The sequence below is a fragment of the Bacillus rossius genome, chromosome 8 (genome assembly GCF_032445375.1).
Source record: "Bacillus rossius redtenbacheri isolate Brsri chromosome 8, Brsri_v3, whole genome shotgun sequence".
Classification (NCBI taxonomy): Eukaryota; Metazoa; Arthropoda; class Insecta; order Phasmatodea; family Bacillidae; genus Bacillus; species Bacillus rossius.
The window spans coordinates 44,411,731-44,435,732 of record NC_086336.1 but is presented as its reverse complement, the minus strand read 5'-3'; the positions used below and the strand labels follow the sequence as shown (position 1 = coordinate 44,435,732).

The window sequence follows — 24,002 nt, the reverse complement described above, 5'->3', positions numbered from 1 at the left end:
CTCATTACATAGATTCAGATATTACTGTTAGTGAACTTATACTCACACGAAGAATAATGCAGACCAACTGACAAACAATATTATACACATAATACACTATTAAATTCGAAGATTCATTACATCTGTGTGGGTGGCATTTCACTTCACCTCACTACAGGCAATAATAAGCGGGAATTGCACTTCCGCATCGACGCGACGATAATGTACCAAGCGGGTATCACACTTCCGCTACACATTAGGTACCTGTCAGTGGTTGCAATACGCCTCACATGGCGTATCAAATTACACAGTAACCATTTAATACCTTTCACATTTATACTGGTCTGGTCCTGGCTCTGACCTAGACATTCCGATTGCGCTCAGCTGTTATAGTACCTATACTCGTACTATACAGGTGTTTCACTAGCTTGTGCCGAACTTGTTCACTGGGACACAGGTTTCTTGTAGGCTCTCAACTGCGAAATATTATACCGGCCTACTGGTCGGCCTGTAGATGGGTCTTCCAGAGCATAACAGTTCTCTTGAACTATGTCAGTTATGACATATGGTCCGTCGAAAAGCAAAAATAATTTCCTGGTGACATTCTCCCATGCCTTGCTGACAGGAGATGTTTTCTTGAGCACAAGGTCGCCGAGATTAAATTTAGACAATTTGGATGCTGGTTTCCTTCTTCTTCGTACATCAGCTTCTGCTGTGAGCTTCATCCTTACGAATGCTTCCACTTCTTCTCCTGTGGGTAGTCTTGTCCTTTCGGGCTCCTTGTCACAATGGGGTATAAATTCAGGGTTGATCGTACAGAGATCCTTAATAGTTTAACGTGCCAGTGTTGGCACGTCCACCTGGAGCTGGTGATCTGGCTCCTTCTTGACGATTCCACTGTCGGTTCCCTGCTGCTTCAGACACAGCAGCTTTGAATTCTGCTGCCACCTGATTTGCTGGTCCCTGGTTGTAGTACGTCGTCTGCTGAGATGTAGACGGTGCAGCAAATGGTGGTGGGAATGTTGTCATCTGTGTGTTCCGGTTGTATGAGAGGTGGCTGTTCTGGGCATGGCCGCCACTTGTCTCGTGAGTCCTGGGGGCATAGTGATATGGCGGGCGGTAGTCCTCAGGTTTGCCGTTGTAGCGGGGCTCGTCGGTACGGCGGTACTTCTTGCAGTACTCCAGCTCGTCTTCTGACGATGCTCTCCGGCGGCGGTCTGCTGACTCCCTGGGTGGCCGTGACTCTGGCGAGAATGATCTTCGCTTGTTGTGTCGGTAGTCCCCCTGCCTCCGGCGGTGGTTTGCTTCGTCATCGCTGTGGTAATTCCTGGAGTTGGACCACCACGTCTTTCTCTTGTAATAGGGGGTCTTCCTGTAGCCTGTCTGGTATTGATCGTTCCGGCTAGGTCCTCCTCCTCTTGGCTGCCAGTTCATTGTGTTTACCGCTGCCTGTCTGAGCTCCTTGGGTTTTCCCTCGCGATTCTGCCAGTAGTTGTGGACTGGCTGTTGTCGGTGGGGCTGTGATACCCTCTCACTCTCCTCCTTGGTATTGGGTGCTCTGTCCATTTTCTCAAGTTTATCATAATTGAGAAGGCGCTCGCGGAACTCTGTCACATCACGGTACGGCAGGCCTGACAACTGCTTCTGATACTTGAGTGGAAGCTGCGTGAGGATGGCCGCGATGAATTCATCATCCGTCATGGGCTGATCCAAGTAGCGTGTCTTCTCAAACATTGCTGATAGATGCGCTTCCAAGGACGCGCACTTCCTTGGGTCATACTTCTCCGTGTGAAGCTGTGCACGGAGGTGACTCTGTATTCGGATGTTCCAATACTGGTTGTGGAACAGGGACTGGAACTGGGCGTAACTATGCGTTGATGCACTCAGCATCTCCCACCAGTAAAATGCCGGTCCTTTCAGGGCGCTGTTGAGACACTTCAGTATCTCTGTATCCCTCAAATGAAAGGTTGAGGTGTATTCCTCAAATCTTTTCAGAAAACGGATGGGGTTCTCTGTAGCTCTGCCAGCAAACGTGGGCATAGCTTCTGCCCAATGCTTAGCTGGATGGTGCATGAGCGTGGCCGCATCAATGTTGGATGGGCTCAATACAGGGGTTTCTCTGGGCAGATCCATTTGAACGGTAGGATGATTGTGGATGGGTAGCAGTGGAATTGTGTACATCTCACTGGGGTACGGTTGCCTGTCTACTGGGGCAGTCGGTACAGTTGACACAGGGGCTGTGTGTGACGGTACATGAGCTTGGCGGTCAGCTGACTCACTCCTGGGACTGGGGTGTACACTAAGGTGCTCGATTCTATCTCGTAGTGTGGCAGTAGCCACCTCCATGTCCTCCAGTCTATGTTCGAGATGCTGGAGATGTCCTCGCACCTCCTCCCTAGCACTAGCTTGTCCCTGGTGTTCATTTGAGATCATATTTCGTATGGATGTTACATGAGTCTCCAGACTGTCCACACGACTACTGTTCTGTGATACCTGCTCAGATATCTGCTGGACCTGTTCGTGTTGCTGGGCCAGCCTAACCTCAATGCTGTGTTCCAGGCTCTTTAATCCTGAGTTGGTCTGATCCCTCAGCGCTCCCAACTCAGTCGTAAGCCTCCCCATTTGAGTATTGTTCTGTTCTAATTTTGCATTTAGGGATGCATTATGCTGCTCCATTTGAGTATTGTTCTGTTCTAATTTCGCATTTAGTTGAGTATTACTCTGCCGTAATAATTGCATGAGTGCTTCCAGTGTCACAGGTGATGTAGAAGTATTATCTGGCAATGGTGTGATGTTAGGGACAGTGGCCTCCCTTTCCTCCTGCTCCCCTGTTGCTGGTGACGTGGGCCGCCCTAACCTCTCAGCCACGGTGGTAGAGTGATCACTAGGTCCCTCCACACAAGTGTTCCCTGGTGAACCCCCTGCTGATGATGTCGCCGTGTCACTTCCTGAATTCCCTGTGTTATCGCAGTCTTCACACATACTGTCATGCCTACTCCTGAGCGAGTATGTGGGGTGGTTGTGTGCCATGTTATTATAATGGATTAGATACACAATGCAGGATCAAATGACAACTTGAATTAAGGTGCGACAACTCAGTGTCAACACACTCGGGCCCCACGTTTATGTGCGCCACTTTCTATACTATACTGCTGCTAAACTTCTTCGGTGTGTTCTTACTGCTGGTGCCAGTACCATTAATAGTACTCGTTTATTTATATATAGACCCTTTTGTTGTGTGTGTGTTGTCGGGACGATATACACTGGCTGTCATCTATTTTTCAAAATATATATATAGACATATATATATGTGTCAATGGTACTGTTATGCTCTTGTACTCTGACCCTTAGAAACATGCAAAAAAAAAATGTTATTTATCATAAAACACACACTCTTGGACACAGGTAGCTAGGTAACATATATCAACACATAGGGATAGAATTCAGGTTTTTATTAATAATAAAAATTGCTATTCATCAGGGACAACTAACATATGTGTAGAGATAAAAATCAATATTAATATAATTAGATAAAAAAAATCACAGAAAAACAATCCTAACGATACTGAACATGACTCGTGGATATGCGCTTATGTAAATTAAAACATCAGGAAAATACGTAGCACACATGAATCGTTCAGAAAAGTTCGTTAGTGTATGTTCAGAAAATAAATCAAATGATGTTTTTACGGACGCATTCTTACATACCAGAAAATGTTTGAAATCATAGCACAATTAATAATTAGTATGATTACTGTTTATGTTTATATTTGGGTTCGTATTTGCCTTGGCTTAACTCAGTTTATATGGTAGAGACACGAAACTTGTACTCCCATTTCACCTCTGGGTATCACAAAATAAAATAATAATTTAAATCTTGGAACTAATAATTCATGACGTAGTTCAGGATAATTGACACCTTTTACGTGAAAACTAATCAGTTTGTAGTCAAATCGGAGTTATTTACGACGAAATTACATACAGCTGGGTATGTCTATGGGCGATACAAAATGCAAGATCTTTACTTACAGATTTTCACTCCTAATAACATATCCGTCAGAATATGCCCTTATAATCTTATACATTATTTATTTATACGTCGTTTAAGCTCATCCTGAGTGTCGGATGGCATAATCTAGCTAGCTATATTTCAAATTTAAAATAGGCCTCGCGCCTTTGCGTCGGCATCAGACGCCTTCATACAACCAACCTCTTAATTAATACGTTCTAGACGCCTCACATCTAAAACACGGCCTCTCATTGGCCGAAACCAAAATCGGTTAGCGTAATTTACAATATAAATACCGTAAATAACACTTATTAATACAATTGAAAACACAAAAATGCAGTAAATTTAAAACGAAAATTTCCAACAATGAAAATTTCTTTAAGTAATACCCCGAATAAAATCATCGTTTATTCGTTAAGTTCATTAGTCCTTAGAGGGGTATACTCAATTGGCTGTCCATATAAGTCCATTTCAGGTCATAGAGCATAGCTCTCGTAGATATACATAATTAATAAAAAATATATTTAAATAACTTTTGCGGGCGAACAATATACAAATTAAATAATAAAATTTCATAATAATAATAATAATAACAATCAAAATAATAAGACTTTATAAATAATAGTATCATTAAAATAAGTCATAACTTTCTGTGCATTATGAAAATAGTAACAGCACAATAGCAATTCTCTTGCACTATGTCTGTGATGACATAAGGACCTTCAAATAACAAAAACAATTTCTTGGTTACATGTTCCCAGGCCTTGCTTACTGGAGTTGTTTTCTTCAGTACCTGGTCTCCAATTTTAAATTTTGCTAATTTTGATGCTGGTTTCCTCTTGCGTCTGATGTCAGCTTCTGCTGTCAACTTCCTCTTCACTAGAGCTTCTACCTCTTCTCCTGTAGGTAGTTTTTCCTCTTCATTAGGGGTGTGTTCACATCGGGGTAAATACTTCGGGTTGATCGCCACCGATCTATTCAGGCTCATAGCTTCTCCAGGGGTAACTCCAATAGAACCATGTACAGTATGGTTAATAACGCACTCTACATATGGCAACTTATCTCGCCATGATTGCTGCGAGTTATGGCATAGCGTACGTAAAAGACTCCCTATCGACCTCATGAGTCTCTCCACAGGGTTACTTTGTGGATGTCGTACACTGATGGTTGTAGGTATTGCACCTAATTTCCTGACTCCTGTTTGCCACAAATCACTGGTAAACTGGGTACCTCTGTCTGACAATACCACTTTAGGTAAACCAATTTCTTCAACGAAAGTTTTTAATTTTTGCATAACTGCTTTTGCAGTTGGGTTCACAATTGCATACAATTTTGTGAATTTTGTGAAAACATCTTGCATCACAAAAACATACTTAACACCTCCCTTTGACTGTGGTAGGGGGCCAAATAAATCAACTGATAATAATTCCAATGGTGCTGTTGGAATGATGGGCTGCAACTCTCTATGCAGGTGTTGTCCAGGTGGTTTCACCTTCTGACATAGGTCACAGGCACTTGTGACCTTACTTACATAGCGTGATATGTTAGGCCAATACACTTGCCTCTTTAGTGCTTCAATGAGCTTCTTGCTCCCTACATGTCCCAAGGCTACATGTAGTTCCCAGGTGATTGGTTGCCTCAAATCAGCTGGTATCACTGGTTTCCAGTGATCTTCGAAAATGCCTCTCTTCCTTGACTGGGCAAACAAAACATTTTCTGCTGACAAACAGAAATGTTGGTGAATTTTATTATCAGCTGACTGCTTCTGCAGCTGGTTGATGGTGTTTTTGCAGTACTCATCTGCTTGTTGTTTACATTTTATATCCTTCAGGATATCTCGGATTTTAGGGTTGGTTTTACATATTTCAGTTGATACTGATGCCACTAGATACTGGAGTTTTTTAGTTTTTGTACCCCTGAACCTGAATAGTGGGTTTCTGTTCGGGGCGATCCAACTGAAACCCGTTCTAGTTTAACGTGCCCTGGTTGGCACGTCCACCTGGAACACGTTGTTGTTGTTCGTTGTGGTTCCAATTACTGGGTCCTGCGACGCTGGACACTGCAGCCTTGAACTCGGCTGCTACCGGGTTCACTTCCCCTCGTTGGTAGTATGCGGCCTGATGTCCTGAATGCTGCGCCTGGAATGGTGGTGGAAACGTCGCGTTCTGGTAGCGTTTGTTTCCAGAGAACTGGCTATTATGGGCTTGGCCGCCATGATTCTCTGTCGTCTGGGGGGAATAATGGTGGGGTGGCATTCGGGTTTCTTCGTGCCGGCCCTGGTATCGAGGTTCCTCCGTCTTGCGGTACTTCCTCGCGTACTCTCTCTCGTCTTCAGACGAGGATCTTGGGCGTCGGTCACGGGACTCCCTGGGAGGCCGTACTTCAGGCGAGTAGGAGCGGCGGCGGTTGTCATTGCGGTCGTCCTTCCTCTTGCGCTGGTACATTTCTTCATCGCTATGGTAGTTTCTTGCGTTTGACCACCCTGTCTTTTTCTTGTTGTAAGGGCCTTTGCGTTGACCCGCAGCGTAACGGCCATATGAACTTTGCTCCCTGCCCTTGGGTTGCCACGTCATAGTGTGGACAGCTGCCTGACGGTTGTCCCTTGGCTTGTTGTCTCGGTTCTGCCAGTAGTTGTTCAGAGGTGGCTGGCGGTTCTGTTGAGGTACCCTGTCGTGGTCCTCCTTGGGTGCTGGCGTCCTGTCCATTTTCTCCAGTTTGTCGTAGTTCAGGAGCCTCTCTCTGAACTCTGTGATGTCTCGGTACGTCAGGCCGGACAACTGTTTTTGGTAGCGCAGCGGCAGCTGAGTCAGTATTGCCGCTACGAACTCCTCGTCCGTCATGGGCAAGTCGAGGTATCTAGTTTTCTCAAACATTGTGGAGAGGTGGGCCTCCAGCGTTGTGCCCTTCCTGGGGTCATACCTCTCAGTATGGAGCTGGGCACGCAGATTGCTCTGGATTCGCAGACTCCAATACTGCTGGCGGAACATGGCCTGGAAGTGGTTGTAGCTACTGGTGGTTGCACTCAGCATTTCCCACCAGTAGAAAGCCTGCCCTTTCAATGCACTGTTGAGGCACTTTAGTACCTCAGTCTCGCTGAGATTGAACGTGGCCGCATATTCCTCGAAGCGTTTCAGGAACCGTATAGGGTTCTCGGTAACCCTTCCTGAAAACGTGGGCATGGCCTCTGCCCAATGCTTGGCCGGGTGGTGGATCAGAGTAGCGGGGTCCATACTTGACGTGTTCACGAACGTCCTGCTACATGGCCAATGAGTGGTGGGGGTGACATGTGACTGTTCCTGGGGCTGGTGCTCAGTGTAGCACTCGGTGCCGCCCTGTCGCTTGCCTGTGGTGGGCAGTGTTGGGACGGTAGGTCCATGGCACTCGCTTGCCTGGGCCTGGCCTATACTACCAGCTGATTCAGCTGTAGGGCTCGGTTGGACAGACAGATTTTCAAACCTGTCCCTCAGCGTAGCTGTGGCCACCTCAATATCGCTGAGCCTGCTCTCCAGGTGCTGGATGTGCTCGCGCACCTCTTCCCTGGCATTGGCCTGCCCTCGGTGCTCGTTGGCCATCATGTTTCGGAGTGAAGTGACATGGGATTCCAACCCATCTACCCTGCTGTTGTACTGGGAGACCTGTTCTGCTATCTGTTGAATCTCCTCGTGTTGTTGTGAGAGTCTGACCTCGATGCTGTGTTCGAGATTCTTTATACTGTTGCTGGCCTCATCTAACTTTGCAGTGAGCACAGTGTTGTTCAGCTCCATGGCAGTACTGTTCTGCTCCAGTTTCTCACTGAGAACGGTGTTGTTTTGTTCCAATTTCTCACTAAGGATTGTGTTACTCTGATTCATTTCTGTGTTGTTCTGCAGCAGAATCTGCATTAATGCCTCTAGGGTCACTGGTGGTGTTGTGGGAGTACTGTCCTGGGGTGCAATTGTGTGTAGGACAGTGTCATTCATATTTTCCTGCTCCATGATTAGGGGAGATGTGGGCCGCCCTAACCTCTCCTCACAGGTGACTACAGGCGAATTCCCTGCAGATGATGTAGGATGTGATTCACTACTGGAAGTTTGTGCAGTAGCATACTCCTCACCTACACTTCGTGATCTGTCCCTCAGAAAATAAGTGTTTTGCTCGTCGGCCATAATGGTGTGCAATGAAATAATCAGCAAGATAATATGTTACACAAATAGTGCACTTGCACACAATACTTAGATGGTACAGAATTTACACACAGAAAAAAATGTTGAGGTGTCCCTTAACCTCAAAATCGGCCCCACCGTATGGGCTCCAAATTAGTCTGTGCGAGCCCTTTTTGCCCTCACGCACACACTTACCAAGCTGATATATGTATAGGCCCCACGTTGGGCGCCAAATTGTTATGTGGGGAAACTTCCTTACTACTTGATAGGCTCCACTTGGGTCGCCAATTAATTATGTAGAGCTACTGTAGGAGTTTAGGCCCCACACACTAAAGAAAAACGTTGGGCTGAATTAAAACTGTGTAATAAATTTTATTTCTTAATAGTGTGACTCTCCACTGGTAGTGTTGATATAATGTAGGTCACAGTTAGGTGTTACTTGATTGGTTAGGAACATACATAAATACACACTGGAGTAGGTGAAATTACAAATGACATAACACAACACTTTGAATATTAAATATAGAATTATTTTATTCCCAATGTAAAAATGATTTAAAAGATTTCAATCTTATTAATATATTTAATTTAATTTCTATTCATATTCAAACAATAACCTAACTTAACATTGACATCATAGGAATTCAATAAAAGTTCAATTACCAGGAGTTATGTTGCGCACATTTAAAATATTTTCAAGAGTCTTTATTCGGGTTCGTTGACACTACACAGTTTTTAATTAATGTTTTAGGGAACTTAAAATCAATTTACCTCGGCTAGTTAGGTTCAAAAGTCATCGGCAGAGCTCAGAGCCTCTCATCTATAGGACCACTGAGTCTGTTAATAAATGTGTAAATTCGTAAAATCTATCTCCAAGTATTATTTAAATCATCTATAAAGTCAATTTAATTCATGAAATCAATGTTTATATTAAGTTTCGGCGACGATGCGACATAAAAACGGGAGTTGCGTGATTCGTGCATAAGATTAGAGACACAAAAATCTGGGCACTTTTATTACTCACGTTATTCACTCCTATATTATTTATCTTTTTAGATAAATCCTATTTCAATATTTAGAACTCCCTAATGGTTCATAATTATCATCCTCTATCCGGGATGCCTGATGCTAAATAGCTAATTTTCAGGATTTAAAATCGCCGACGTCACGAAGTTGCCGCTCATTCAGCTGGCCATTAAGAACTCTCTTTCTTACTAATTTCTCAAATAAACCAGTAAGACTCAACTTTTAAATGGTGGCCCGTGATTGGCCAAAAGAACCAATTCTGTTACTTAATTTCTTACCGAAAACGTGAACTCCGAACGCAACAATTGCGCGGATAACAAAATTTCACTTATATTTTAAATACATAAATATTAGAATCATAATTTCCATAATAAAATTACGGCGTCAATTTTACCGTTTACAGTTTCCAAGTCCATTAGTCCTTAGAGGGGTATCAACAATACCTCGTTTAAATAGTCCGGTAAAAATCCAAAGAATCACTTTTCCATAGACATACATAACAAAATATTGCCGTTTCTGAAAATAAATAATATTATACATAGAGCAAACAAAATAAAATAAATCGTAAATAATAATAAATAAATAAACTGTCAAAACAAACATGTTGCAGTACAGCAATAATTTTTTTTTTTTTTTAATTTTATGCAGACAAATAAAAGTCCACAAAACATTAAAAAAAACTTGATTTTTGTGCGAATCTGTAAACACTTAAACCATATTTAAGAAACAAATAACCACCTCTTTTTCAGGTTCCTACTCATAAGGAACCCCTAAAAGTTAAGCTTTCCTTTTGGAGGACAGTGATAAGAGCCCTTAAGGGGAAGAGATAGGAACCGGAACACATCCATCCTGGTTCCAAACAGTTTTTAGGCTGTAGCTATTGCTTATCCTCTAATACAATACTGTGTTTTATCTCATAATCGTTGTACATTTTATGCTAAAATTGAGTTTGAAAACCAGAACCTCACAGCCCTATAAAAAAAAATTGTAGTTGTTCCTGAATTCAGATTTCTGAAAATGTCAGTGTATGAAGTTCCAGATGGCTAAACTCGCCGATGAACTCACCAGTGTTCGTTTCTTCTGAAGGCCGCATGTGGTGGAGGCATCGAACCACGGGCTCAGCGACGTCGTTCAGGAAGACGGGAACAGCCCGCACGTAGAGGTCCGGTCTGGCCCAACTGCACTTGAACTGAATGCCAATGGGGTAGTTCATGACGGTGAACAGCTTATTCAACAGTGGCGAGAACTGGAACCAACAGAGACAACGGTCAGATCGTTTCTTGAACATGTGAACCAAATACATATTAAAACAGACATGAGTGTTCACCCACCAGGGTTCAGTTGCAGACACTAATGAGACTCTCTGCTTCCATAGTGACACTTTAAGAATTCTACAAATGGCTTTCTTTAGAATGTTCAGTTAACACCATCTTGGATTTACAAATATTTCACCCTAGCATCCAAAATAGTTTGCATAATAAAGCTGTAACAACCCATATTATATCCTTCCTCATGCAATCCCTTAGTAATAGTATGTTATAAATTTTTTGTCATATTTCGGGTTGGATGCAAAGTTTTTTCCTTTTAAAAGTTATTTTAAACCTAATTCTCCAGGTTTATTGTTTTTAATTTTTAAAATTCATAAATTTATATTTCAAGTATTTTTTTGCTGGCTTCTTTGTGTGGGAAGGCATGCTGACATGATTTTCCTTCATTTTTTCCACGACAGAGGCTTTGTTTCACACACTAGGCGTGTGAGTCATGGTCATGGGAGTGCGAGAAAGATACAAAATTGCTGCGTTGTGGGAACAGAAGTAAGCATTTCGTGGAAGCCTCTGTTACCATGCGCCGTGATTGGCTGAAAATTACGTCAGCGAGCCCAGGACACTGCCCGCACAAAGGGAAGGAAGGCTGTAATTTAGTCATTGTCCGAGCACCGTGACGAGAGGTCGTGGTTGGGCGATGGCTCGCATCATTTAGCAATGTTATTTTGAAGTACAACTTTGCGGCTACGATCCGGGCGACGCCTAAGAACTTTTTTTTTTCTTTCGGACATTTTAATTAATTTGAATTTTTTGACCGTAGTCGTAGGCAAAGCCCACAGCGAGGCGACAAAGGGTTTTGTCCAGCCGTCGCTGCCCGGAACTTATTCGGGCAATATAATGTAATTTGTAATAAGTCTACGTGTTTTTCTCCTTTATGGAGGTACCATTTAATTTTTTGTTGAGTGCTCTATTGTACGGAATATAGTGTGATTTTTACATAAATAAATAAAACAGGTAATACATCGAAAATTGTTTATAAATTTCTTCTTTCTTTGTGACCTTCTAACCTGTATGTTCCACTCATCACCTAATTTGAGCTAGCCGGAGGTGGTGAGTGGTGACAGAGTTTTTGGCTCAAATAGCATAGCACCAGCTTTGGACCCTTGTCAAAGGCAACAATTGTAAACGGTGCAATCAGTGTAACAATGTGATTGTAGTCGTGCAAATATATAACCAGTTGTTCTCCTTAGAACTTACAGCTGGTGCATGTCAGTGGACAACAGATTGAAACAATAAATGATAGTTTGGGAATACAGTTGAGTTTTAAATAACTACATTAATGAGCACCACGGGAACCTCGGATAAGCAAAATATCAAATAACACTGATGGAATAAGAAAATTGTCTTAGTTTTCAGTTGGCCCTGTGGTATAATTTTTCGGGGTGTTGCTATCCCCAACTTTTATTCAGTGTAGATTCTTTCATGTCACTCCACATTTGCCCAACCAGCAAATTGCATCTTTCAGGTTAATTTTCTTTAAGCTTTCGACAACAGTTAGATCATTTTTTAAGTCCTCAAACAAATATTTCAACAGTTTTTGCCAGTAATGGTGGTTTAGATCGGCTCTGACAATACAGAACCTCAGTTAATCAAAGCTCAGTTAGTTGAGAATCTACAGTAATACATGGTTTATGCCTTATCATGCCCATAAATTTAACATTTGGATAAATAGGTCAAAATTTAAATAATAGCAAACACATTTTAAAAATCCAACATGGCAGAAAATGGCACTCCTTAAGAAAACAATCCTAAAAATATGTAGTTTCAAAAAATAAAGCTCCTTTCCAGGATTAAAAAAAAGGATCTAAAGCACACAAAAAAGAAGTGTAAATACATAAATAAGAGTAATTAACAAGACAATTGAAATGAGAGGAATTTTTATCAAATTACATTTATAGTGCTTTATCAAATATTAGTATTTAAATAAAAATTACGAAACAAAATATGTCAATTTTCTCATTTTCATTAAGCCACTGCTGCAGATGTACTAAGGTATACTTTATTATCACTTACCGTGCAACCCATTTTTTGATTTGTTGTACATAAACAAACATTGAAGTCATACTGCCCAAACCATTTCTTAACACATGGATGTCTGCATGTTGGTGAGAACGTACTAGTGCTTAGCTGTAAAAATTAACACAAAAACATTTAAAATCTTAAATCTACAACAAACTTCAAGCATGTAAAATAACAACAAACAAAAAACACACAAACACACACACAATAATGATGCTTTTAAATTTAAATTATTTCATTTTAACTAGTCAAATTTTATGAACAATCTTTAGATCAAAAAACAATGAAACAATTTTGGATTTTTTAACACAGTGTAAAATGGCTTGTAATATCAAAAATCAATGCAAAATTAAACCACAGCGTTTATACATAAGCTGGACATTTTTCTTTACAAATTAAAGGAACGAGTTCTGCGGGTCAGGTGAAGAAGTGTACAGCAACAATGGCATATTGTATATGTATGTTGCAGTATAAGTATTATTTGACAGTATCAACAACCCTCTCCTTTTCCCAAAATGATTTATAGGGCTGCACTTATTTCGGCATAAAAGTTAAACTATCATAATCAAAACATGAAGATTTTTTTAATAATTTACAAATTCAGAGATACATGAATAGTTAAACATGAATTTGCTTTTGCAATCATATTATTATCACAAAGTCACCAAAACCGTAACATGAGAAAAGATTAACTACCATATCTTAACTGATATCCTTGTTTAGTTCTGGCAAATATAAACAACATTTTACGACTTGGTAGCACACAGTTTCTCATGGATCACTTGAGCACTGCAGTCTATGTACATACAGTAAAGGAAAAACATAAAGGGTTACCAATTTTGGAATAGTTTGATTGCTTTCTTGTATCCTGCACAATGGACACATGTTAGCAGAACCACGTGACCTGTCACTACTGTTCTTCCCCGCTGTGTCACGGAAAAATGAACCGCACACGTCACACTCGCAAAAGTCACCACGACTTTGGGAACTCTGTCGCTCTTCTTGAACGCTAGTTACGTGTGACGACCTGCCATTCAGAAAGCTAATATTTTCTGGTGCAAAGCCTCTGTTTGGATGGTTCTGAAACTGAAAGAAAAAGAAAAAAAAAATTTGCTGTCATAAAATTTACCCTTACACTTAACTTTTATAATAATAAAAAAATTGAGCAAATGAACAATTGCAATAATTATATACAGTACAAATTGCATTAACACACAAAAACCACGTGTAAATTACATAAATATGTATTTGTAAGCACTTACTGTGAAGGGGGAAGAGAAAGGAAGCAAAATTGCTTATTTAGTTCATTATTTCTCCTCCTTATGCAAAAAATTACGGCAGAAGATTTGCTATGACGGTAACCGGAATCGTAATGTTGCGCTTCATGTACTTGTAGCATCAGTTTTCGCCACTAGGGAACCATTGTAGGACCTCTCATGAGTGAGTCTGCCAAGTGGCGTCCGCCGCAGTCTCTGGCAGTTCTGTGTGCACTCGTGACACGGAAAAATGGCTGATTCTCACGAACAACGTGCGGCTGTGAAGTTTCTGCTGTGTTTTTGCCAAGTATATACCTATATAAAAAAAGCCATTTCTAGTGTCACGAGTGCACTAAAGACACACACACACACACACAGAAATGCCATAGAAATCACACTTTTCATTTTTGGGTGACTCCACTTGGCAGACTGTCTCAGGAGAGGTCCTATAACAGCTCCCTAGAGGCAAAAACTGGTGCTACACGTACGTGATGCACAACATTTTGATTCAGGTTGTTTTTGGGTCCACCCTCGTCGTGCATTATTTATCCATTCCCTCCCTGTATTTGCAGTCTAGCAACATATCTGTCAACATCAGAAGACCAAGACCATGTCACTAGATCGAAATGCTAGAGGAAAGGATAAGGCAAGATGTTGAATCTACCTTTCCTAAAAAAATTTATCTTGAACATGTAGGAATAATTTTAAAAAATATATAAATTTTCATTTTTATCTGAACGAACAGAGTCAATGAAGTTTGTGTTTTATTTAATAAACTAATGCCAGTTAAAACAACACGCACATTTTTTGTATCAACAAACTACCCCACACATCACTAACAACCACCAAAGTTAGCCCAGATTGAGCATATCAGAAGAGGTTTAAGCCAATATTACTAAAGATAAGAGATGTAATGCACGTGAATGCACTTTTCTTTTGTTTGTAGATTTAGAAAGTTGATCACAACTGAGAATGATGCCAGCTTCCGACATTTACATGGATCAGCACAAATATTACATACCTGCTGAAATGCTCCATTTGTATTTGTTCTGAGCGGATTTTTAACATCATTTATGTCTAGAAACTCTTCTCCCTCACTACTTATTTGGTCGTTGTAAAACATATAGTTGTGGTTCACTTCAGTCTGAAAATATAAAATACTAGCTGGAATGGTAACCGGCTTCACAAATACATAAAGATTTTTAACAGTGTAATTTTTTTGCCAATCACTTTCAAGAACTGATATCTAAATAAAGGTTAAGTTCTACCTACAACATTTTTTTCATATCAAGCCTTCACATTCAAGTTTATTTAATCATGGAAAAGGTAATTACAGAATGACTGCATTAAGATCCAAAAATTACAATCATTTGCTAGATACTATGTTTCAGATACATCAACTATATATGAAATACATAAGATTGCATATTTCGAACCTACGTGCAGGCTCGTACGGCAATGCCAACACAACATGGTTATTTTGATGTACCTGTAACAATTTATTTTGCATAAGCTAAATGCTGTCAGTTCGGATGTTTTTCTCAGATTTTAGTTAGAAAATATAACTATTTATTAAAATATAAATTTCTTTAAAAATAAAACATATCTTACCTCCACATCTGGAATGAAGTAGCTTTCAGTGAAAATTTTTTTGAAATAAGTTCAGTATTATTCTCATAAACAAACTAACTTGCACTTTCTCTTTATAATATTATTATGTATAAATTTTACAGCTAAAATTTTGGCAGACGACTGTGCCACACGCATGCGAATACTGATATTTTCCGCTGCAAATTCATTATTATTCACTGCAAATTGATTCCAATTCGATTTTCTTACAAGATTTTTTGTTTATTTAATTAATGTTCTTCGGGAAATACAAATAACTTTAAGTTTTTGGGTTAGGTTATTTAATATATTTTTCTTTAGTTGGGTCATTGTTTTGTTTATTTCATTCGTCAAAAGTAGATTACCTACTTTCGAATTTAGTTAGATGTTATTACGTCATTATTATTTGCTGTAAATTTGGATATTAGCTAGGTACCTGAGAACGGTAACTCCTTTTGTTTATTTTGTAATAACGAACAATCTCAGTACAATTTTTTTTCATAAGATTTTTGTTTGTTTTTGCGAATCATACATAAAATACATTGTTGTCATTAATTTTGTAGTTGGTTTGCGTGTGTAATTTCTTAATATGTAGTTTTCATAATCTTTTGCATTCTTTATGTTCTTAAAAAAAATTAATTAAGTTTATTGTGCTTTGATTTTGTTCTAAGTTAAGTGTAAAAAGTTATAGTATAGAGGTTTTGTTTATTTTGGTCAATAAAAGTAGTTGAATACTAATTCATTTAGGTTCTTAAATATAATTTAGGTTCATATAAAATTGAATAAATGTAAATAAGTTATTTTCGTAATAGGAAATTTTGTTTTCTGTGTTTACGGTCAAAAATAAAATAAAGTATAAATAGTTATAGGTATAATGCGACAACGAACAAAAGAGCATTCTCAGATTTTCCTCTGCGCATCCACAGACTTCCCCTACCACGGTGGGAAAGGAGGGGTAGCAAACCAACCCGTCACGCCTGAGCCTGTCTTACACGAACACCAACGGCGTACTTATGCATTTCATTTCATCATTTGACCACAGTGACAAGTGAATTGTAAACATACATACCTGAAAATTAACAACATAATATTTGTCCACACTGCTCAAAAGAAATGCAATTTAGCAACAAAATATTTAATTACGTTCAATAGCAAGCAATCAGTTTATCACTACTTATTAAGTCACACAGCAAACTAACCAACCTTAATATTACTTGCACCGTAGCAAGTACCAGACGTTGAATCGTCTGCTGGATAATCTTTTTCTGTTTTCACTTGGTAATTCAAAGCTTCCCCATTATCAGCAACACTGTTACTCAAAATCTAGAAAAACATTTTCAACAAAAATCATGATTTCTTACGAAATACTGCAATAAATTTGAAATCAGTCATTGTAAAACAGTATTGTGCCATATAACATATCCAATTTCATCCCTAGATACTGATCCTGTGGTTCATAAGGTTTACTGTTTTAATTTTGTATGTCGAAAGATTTTGGCCAAATAAACAATATCAAACAAATTATATCATGACTACAGAATATTTTTCTGCAAAGTCCATGAAAACTAGTATTTCATATGGCTGAATGTTTTCTTTCCTCTGTTTCATATAGTTTAACTGCTGTTTAGAGACAAATGAGTGTGGTATTAAAGCCGCAAGTTTCTTCAAAATCGGATCAATAGTCTCACATAAAGTAAGGACCAAAGTTTGTAAATTGCTGTGATCAGTAGTTACCCATTGTGAAAACTGAATTTCATCTTCATCATCAAAGTCAGTAAAAATATTTCTTATGTCGTCTTGTACTTTTTCAGAATTTGGACAGGTAGGACATATTCTTAACATGCAATCACTAATATATATTATTTTGCAATAAAATTGTAAAAAATTATTTTGTAACCTTCAAACTGATTTATAATCATCTTGACCACTTCTTTCTCAAAGAACTTGATTTTATATAGAAAGAAGGTAAATATCCATAAATTTTATTTCACCATTTTGTGCTCTTTCTAATGGTACCAAGCCCAAGATTGTACAGATTAACAGAAAAACTTTATAATATGATTATTGAACTGATGTATACAATTTTTGGTAATTCATTTTCTCCACTTCTAACATAAATTGCAAGTAATTCTGGAGATTTAATTATATTTTACGAGTGCTATTTGAAATCTACGTAAAATTCTCAATTAAGTGTAGGTATGGTGAATTTCACTATTCCACATTAATAACTGTTATTAAAAATGTAAGTTGAAGCAAGATGTGTCACTCGACTTTGAAGGGATTTAAAATCCAAACTAGAGCCAATATTCCAAAAATGAAAAAAATATGGGTTCTTATATTTGTCTGAAGATACCATGTACCAAATTTCATCCAAATCTGAGATGGTGAGATGGACACCCCTGGATGATGACATGGAATGCCCCAAAAGCATTGGCGATAATGACTATGTCATAGTGTACTTGCCATAAATATGGGCATGGTGAGTACTGCACCCTACACAGTATCAGTTTTCTCACATATTTCACCCCCTGGTCGTGACGTGTGTATCCAGTCACTTCCTACCGCAAGACGAGATGCACGTTAACTAATTGGCTGCTTTATTCTTGAATAAAGAATACTTATTGCAGTCATTACCAAGGTTCAAATTCCTAAAAATTTAAGCATAGTTTTTCGTTTCCTGGTACCTAGACCTCAAAACCAAAATCAACTCTTGTAAGACTATCCACAGCTGGAGCTGACATATATATGCATGCTGCCACGTGTACTCATATTGCAAAGAGAGAGAGTGTCCAGGGGCCACTGTGGCATGCGACTATAGCAATAGCGTAAACTACTTGCACCAATGATAAGCGAGCTGCTTACACAAAGATTCGCTGGATGCCGGGACATTAGATTCTGTCCCTTTCCAGCCTCTCTTCATCCCACCTAGAGAGATGAGGTCCTCAGTTTTTCCGACTGATTTTTCATGCAAATGATCAAAATCACCGACAACGTGACATCTTACAACTTGCAAAAAAATTTTAGCAAATGTCTGGTAAAAACAATTACAACCAAACCACACATGTAAGAGAGCTATTAAGATAAATTTACTGGAGTTAAACAACCATCACAGCAGGTGAGGCTGGGTTTTCAAACAGCTATTTGAAATATAGTGCACTATCAACTAACCAATAACAAAACACAAAAATAAGCAACAGGAAAACTAGTCAGGAGTGGCTAACATCCATTACATACATTCACCTCTCACACAGTCCCTTACATAGAAACACAACATGACAAGACCATCTACCGTACCTCGGCTGTCTCCTCCTTTACTCTGATAAGTTTCACTAGATCCGGAATCACTCCTTGCGCACCCATCTGAAACATAACCATAATGGTTAAACATGCAGTGGACCAAGTTTTAAAACTGTCAAATAAAAAATGATGACGTTATGGGGTGTCTGACGATACACTTAGAGTAGAGAGACGATCACTACTTAGGCCCCTGTTTTCGTCGAAGGCTTAGGTAAAGTAAAACCCCAATTATTGGTACTATGACTATGGGACATTTTGGATTTCAGAAACAGTTGGCAAAGATATGGACAAAAATATGTTCACTGGTTGCTCCAAAATGCAGGCTTGAGCTACATTCTGGGAGTCCCCGTCCCCTGCTATGCTCTGGTAATATGGAGATCAAAGCCATGGCCATGGGTAGGCTAGATGGGCTTAAGATTTATTTGCTTCACCAAAACTATTCGATGACTGATGAGGTTTCTTTTGTGAACAGTTTACCTTGTTTCTTGTGATAGTATCAACATCCTCAGCCCTACTCAATATACATAATTCTAAATTAATTTGTGATTAGGATACGACCTGAAAAGTTTTAGTTTTATGATCGTATACACTTTGTATTACAAACCATTTATAAAATTAAAAAAAAAAATTGTATCATAGAAAGAATTATGATTCTAAAACAATACAAACTTAATGTAACAATTGCATAACCTGGTTACCTTTTGTAATGTATGTAGGATAAATGTTATTTTTTTACCCAAATATTTTGCTTAGTTTCTTAAAGTCTTACTTATTATGGTATTTTTGTTCTATTTAAAACTGAATTGTTCAATAGCTTTATGGTTTATACCATAATTAAAGGAGAAGAACAAAGCCTTCAGAAGATTTGATTTGTTTGATACATTTGCAATTGGGATTCTGCCCAATGGCAAGGAGTTCCCCCCTCTCCCAACTATCTTATGCTAATTCCTGAAGTCTTCTCTCCTAGTTCTTCCCTCCCCTCATATCTAGTACCTCTAAAACCCATTCCACTCCCGCCCTGTCCTCACTACGAATACTTGCCTTCCTCTTTCCATTCATCATCACTCCCTCTGAATCTTCCTCATATGATCCCTACCTCCTCTACAGCGCCCTATGTTCAACCTATCTCCCAGCTTTCCCCAGCCCCTCTCGCCACTAATCACCTTAAACACTTTCCCCAGTCTTTCTACTGTCCTTCTCCTTAGCAGAGTGCCCCACTCAAGCTCTTTCAACATCACAGATGGCCTGTTAAAATATAGGAAAAGAGAATATGTATAAGGAAAACAAGAAAGAAGCAAAGAAAGGGGATAAGAGAAGAAAAAGAAATGGATGTAAAAATGGACAGAGATGGTACAAAAGGATGCAGAAGAAAGTAAGAAACCATTATACAGCCAAGCATGGAGAAGGAGCAAAGAGAAGACAGAATGATAAATAAAGAAAAATGGTGGAAATGGAAAAAGAGGGAAAAAAACTGTGACAATGAAGAAGAAACAGAAGCAGGAAATTTTTTCAGTAGAGGAATAACTGAAAAGGATGAAGAATGGCAAAGCTGCAGGATGTATGAGCTTAACAGAAGAAATGATAAGAGCAAAAGGAGAAGTAAGAATTCATTGGCTGTATCTAGTAATGAGAAGTATTTGGAGAGAAAAATGCATACCAGAAAAATGGAGTAAATGGGATAATGCTGCCAGTTTTTAACAAAGGAGACAGGAAAAGATGTGAGAACTATAGGGGGATCACTTTGATGTGCCAATGTGCAAAGGTGTATGAAGGACATGGTAGGATGACATGAGAAGCAGCATGAGTTAAGAGAAGGGAATGATCTACAATGGACCTGATTTTTGCCAAACAACAGATGGAGAGAAGATACAAATTTGGTGCATTACAATGAATTTCTTGAATTTTAAGAAAACAATAATGTAAAATTTATATTTAAGGAGTGAAAAAAATGCAATACTACAAGCTATAAGTAGTTTAACGACTACTTATAACTTGTAATATCACATATCTCTCGAGTGACTAGTTTTGAACAATGTGCTTGACAATTTAAATATAGGCTACACTACAATCAAGAAATATTTTTCTGCAAAAAATCTACATCCTGCAAGTGCCCCAGAAATGCAGGAAAAACCTTAGGAACTGTGTTGTTTTTTAATATGACTTGTTTGATACTACTAGCAATCGGTAATTGTTCCGTATCACATATCAAAATTTATCCCTTGATACTGATGGCATGATCCTGTACAGGGTTTGTCTGTGAACTGTAAAGTAATGATACTAGGTATGGTAAAAAGAATTTATTGATCCGATCGGTACATATTGTTAAAATTCTTCAAAATAGTCTCCTTGGGCGTCAGTACTCCATTGCCAACGTGATTCCCGTGCTGCAAAGGCTCCCTGGAAGTCAGCTGCTGTAACCTCTTTCAGAGACTCTATGACAGCCCGTTGGATGGTGGGAACATATTCGAAACTGTGACTAATCATGATTCTTTTGAGCTTTGGGAACAGGAAAAAGTCTGGGGGGCTCACAGCCGGGATGTACGGTGGCTGTGGCATGGTTGCAACCCCTATCCGGGCCAGGTACGCGCTCATAACGAAGGCGGTGTGGGCTGGAGCATTGTCGTGGTGGAGCTTCCAGCAAACTGCCATCTCAGGTCGTTTCCGTTTGACGGCTCTGTGCAGGAGTGCAAGGACTTCTTTATAGAAAATGCAGTTGACTGTTTGTCCCGGAGGTACAAATTCTTTGTGGACCACCCCACGCTTGTCACAAAAAGACACTGATCATTGTCTTTACCTTGGACTTCGACATTCTTGCTTTCTTGCGGCGCGGGGAGTTTGAGGTGTGCCACTCCCAACTTTGGCGCTTGGTTTCAGGGTCATACTGGAACACCCATGATTCATCGTCTGTTATTACGTTGTCTAGAAAGTCCAATTCACTTTCTAAAGGCACCAACATCATCACAGGAAACTTCAACTCATCGTTTTTATTCATGACTTACCACTTTTGGCACCAATTTCACACAAACCTTCCCTATGTTCAAATTTTCAGAAATAATTTTGGGAACTTGTTTGGCACATGTTTAGATCTTCGGCAATTAATCTTATACTCAAACAACAATCTGAGTACAAGGGATTTTTTACCTTGGCCACATTTTCATCCAAACCACTCGTTGAAGGGTGTCCAGATCACTCCATGTCTTCAACTGTCTCCTGTCCATTCTTGAACTCACTGAACCACCGGAAAACCTGAGCCCTTGACAGGGTGTCGTCTTTGTAAGCTTCCTTAACCACGGCAAGGAAGCGGTTTTGCTCAGGCGAAAGCAAAATTTATCACGTAGTGCTGCTCCAGCGAACGCTCCATTTTGGACGGTTTCTGCTATGACAAAAACTCAAATACAGCTTGTAAGCCACACGTGATCCTCATTGCGCCAGAGCTTGGACGCGACTACCACTAGGTCCATTGCTTAGTTTAGACCCCCACCACCAATCCCCCCACTGGGAACCACCCTACGGGCGACTAGAGCTCTGTGGAGTGGCCAGTCTCATTACTGTACGGACAAATGCTGTATGATTAATCCTGTGATACATGATGCTTGCTGGTTTAATTTAGTATGTCAAAAGATCCTGGACATAACCAAAATATTGCAATACAAACAATGTTACGAATTTAAAAAAATTCATTTTTAGATTTCTATTTGATCTAATATTACAATCATTATTCATTGTTACATCACAAGTTTTGTTGTAGCCAGGACCTCTCTATGTACTAAATTAAAACAGCAAACATCATGTACCACCGGATTAATGTATTCAGGATCATGCCATTCGGATAAAGCATTAAGAAACTTTTACCTCGCAATCAAATCAGGTTAAAAATTAACAAAACACAATATAATAGCTGATTCAATTGCAATTTTCCTTCCAGACCCCTCATATCCATCGTCTATTGAAAGTCATCCAAAGGAAACCAGTAAAAATATTTAACTGCGGTAAAACACATTTTAACGAAATCACGTACTGCCAATTTCTGGTCACGTTCGTCACAAACATTAGCAATTGTATTTTTTCAAATATAAATACTGTACTTAATGTAATTTATAAAATGTAAATGCAAGCACCACATAACTTGGCTAATTTACGTATTTTAATAAAAATAACAGACCTGCATTTACAATACATTCTTTACTACACAAATAAGCGACATAATCAATGTTTTGGTTATGATTGGGGGCTTAGCATATGGTTCACGTATCCACGGTTAGGGGGGGGGGGGGCGCCTACCTATTCCTTGCTTTATACCAATGTTTACGTTTATTGGTTAAGGTTTATTAGATATCTCGTACTTCCACTAAAATGTTAAAGAAATTAAATTGTAAAAATGACTAACCTTCTCCATATCACAGGACTCTAAATAAATACTCGCACACGATATCTAACTTTAAAATATTATCATTTTTTCTAACCTTGTGATTTTATCTACTAGTGACGTTTTTCCTTTTTGTGGACAATGACTAATTGGGGTACGTAAACGGCCAGAACCAGAGAAGAGATGTTGAGTATAAATGCATGGTTTAAATAGATCCTGCAACTAGGCAGACCTTACACATGCCTTAAGCTGCCCTTAAAAGTTAGGGGACATTGGTGAAACCGGCCATGAACATATTAGTGAAACTCGCGACGGCCTGCTAACCACAGAACAGGTTGTTAACTAACGGCACTAGTAGTAGGCGGGCCCACCATTAACATTGTGTTAAATAGTAGTTTCGTATAAAATTTGATATTAATTTTAATTCTGCCTCAATTATTGAAATAATTTCCCAGATTACTATTTTCTTCTGCATTATTTTGGGTGCTTGGTAAATACCAAACATGTACCAAAGCCATAACATGTTTTCACAATTGTTATTGCCGTCACACGGCCTCTGTGGAAGGCCCGGGAAGTACCTGATGGGCGCTACAGGCGTCGCGGTACTGCTGTTGTCTGGGGGGCGCCAGGCTAGTGGAACACTAGGCCGTTGGTGGTGGGTCGTGGGTGCTCTGCCCCCGCGTGGCCCGCCAGGTACGCGGCTTGAAATCTAACCTGAACTTCTCTGAGGCCGCTCGGCCGTGTGGAGGACGGGGTGGCGCGAAATAATCGTAAGTAACACCAGTTATGTTGATTTGCGTTTAATTAATGGACTTCTCAGGTGGTACGCATTGGTACTAGGTACTCCCTATGCATACTCTACGCTGTGGCAGAAACACTACAAACACTATGCGAATGTGCTATGCGGTGTCTGAGCTGTTGTACAGTTAAATTAACACACGCTGATTACAGAACAAAACACGACACTAATATAAC

At 39.5% G+C, this 24,002-nt stretch overlaps 1 protein-coding gene across 9 annotated transcripts in view; it reads right to left on the bottom strand.

Annotated features, from left to right (window-relative positions):
* LOC134534824 (cellular tumor antigen p53-like) overlaps positions 1–23,218 on the bottom strand; it is a 44,000-nt gene extending 20,782 nt beyond the window's left edge. The window contains exons 1-9 of one of the 9 annotated variants that reach the window (XM_063373441.1): positions 23,049–23,173; positions 21,803–22,034; positions 21,456–21,542; positions 18,659–18,724; positions 16,568–16,687; positions 14,778–14,900; positions 13,335–13,586; positions 12,495–12,608; positions 10,222–10,402 (exon numbers count right to left, since the gene is read on the bottom strand). In XM_063373441.1, coding sequence (XP_063229511.1) covers positions 10,222–10,402; positions 12,495–12,608; positions 13,335–13,586; positions 14,778–14,900; positions 16,568–16,687; positions 18,659–18,724; positions 21,456–21,470 — 871 coding nt within the window. In that variant the 5' untranslated portion in view covers positions 21,471–21,542; positions 21,803–22,034; positions 23,049–23,173. Of the gene's footprint in view, positions 1–10,221; positions 10,403–12,494; positions 12,609–13,334; positions 13,587–14,777; positions 14,901–16,567; positions 16,688–18,658; positions 18,725–21,455; positions 22,035–22,823; positions 23,021–23,048 lie in introns of those variants that run through there. The other 8 variants (XM_063373439.1, XM_063373444.1, XM_063373440.1 and 5 more) reach the window with 8 other exon arrangements.
* Between the last annotated feature and the right edge of the window lie 784 nt (positions 23,219–24,002).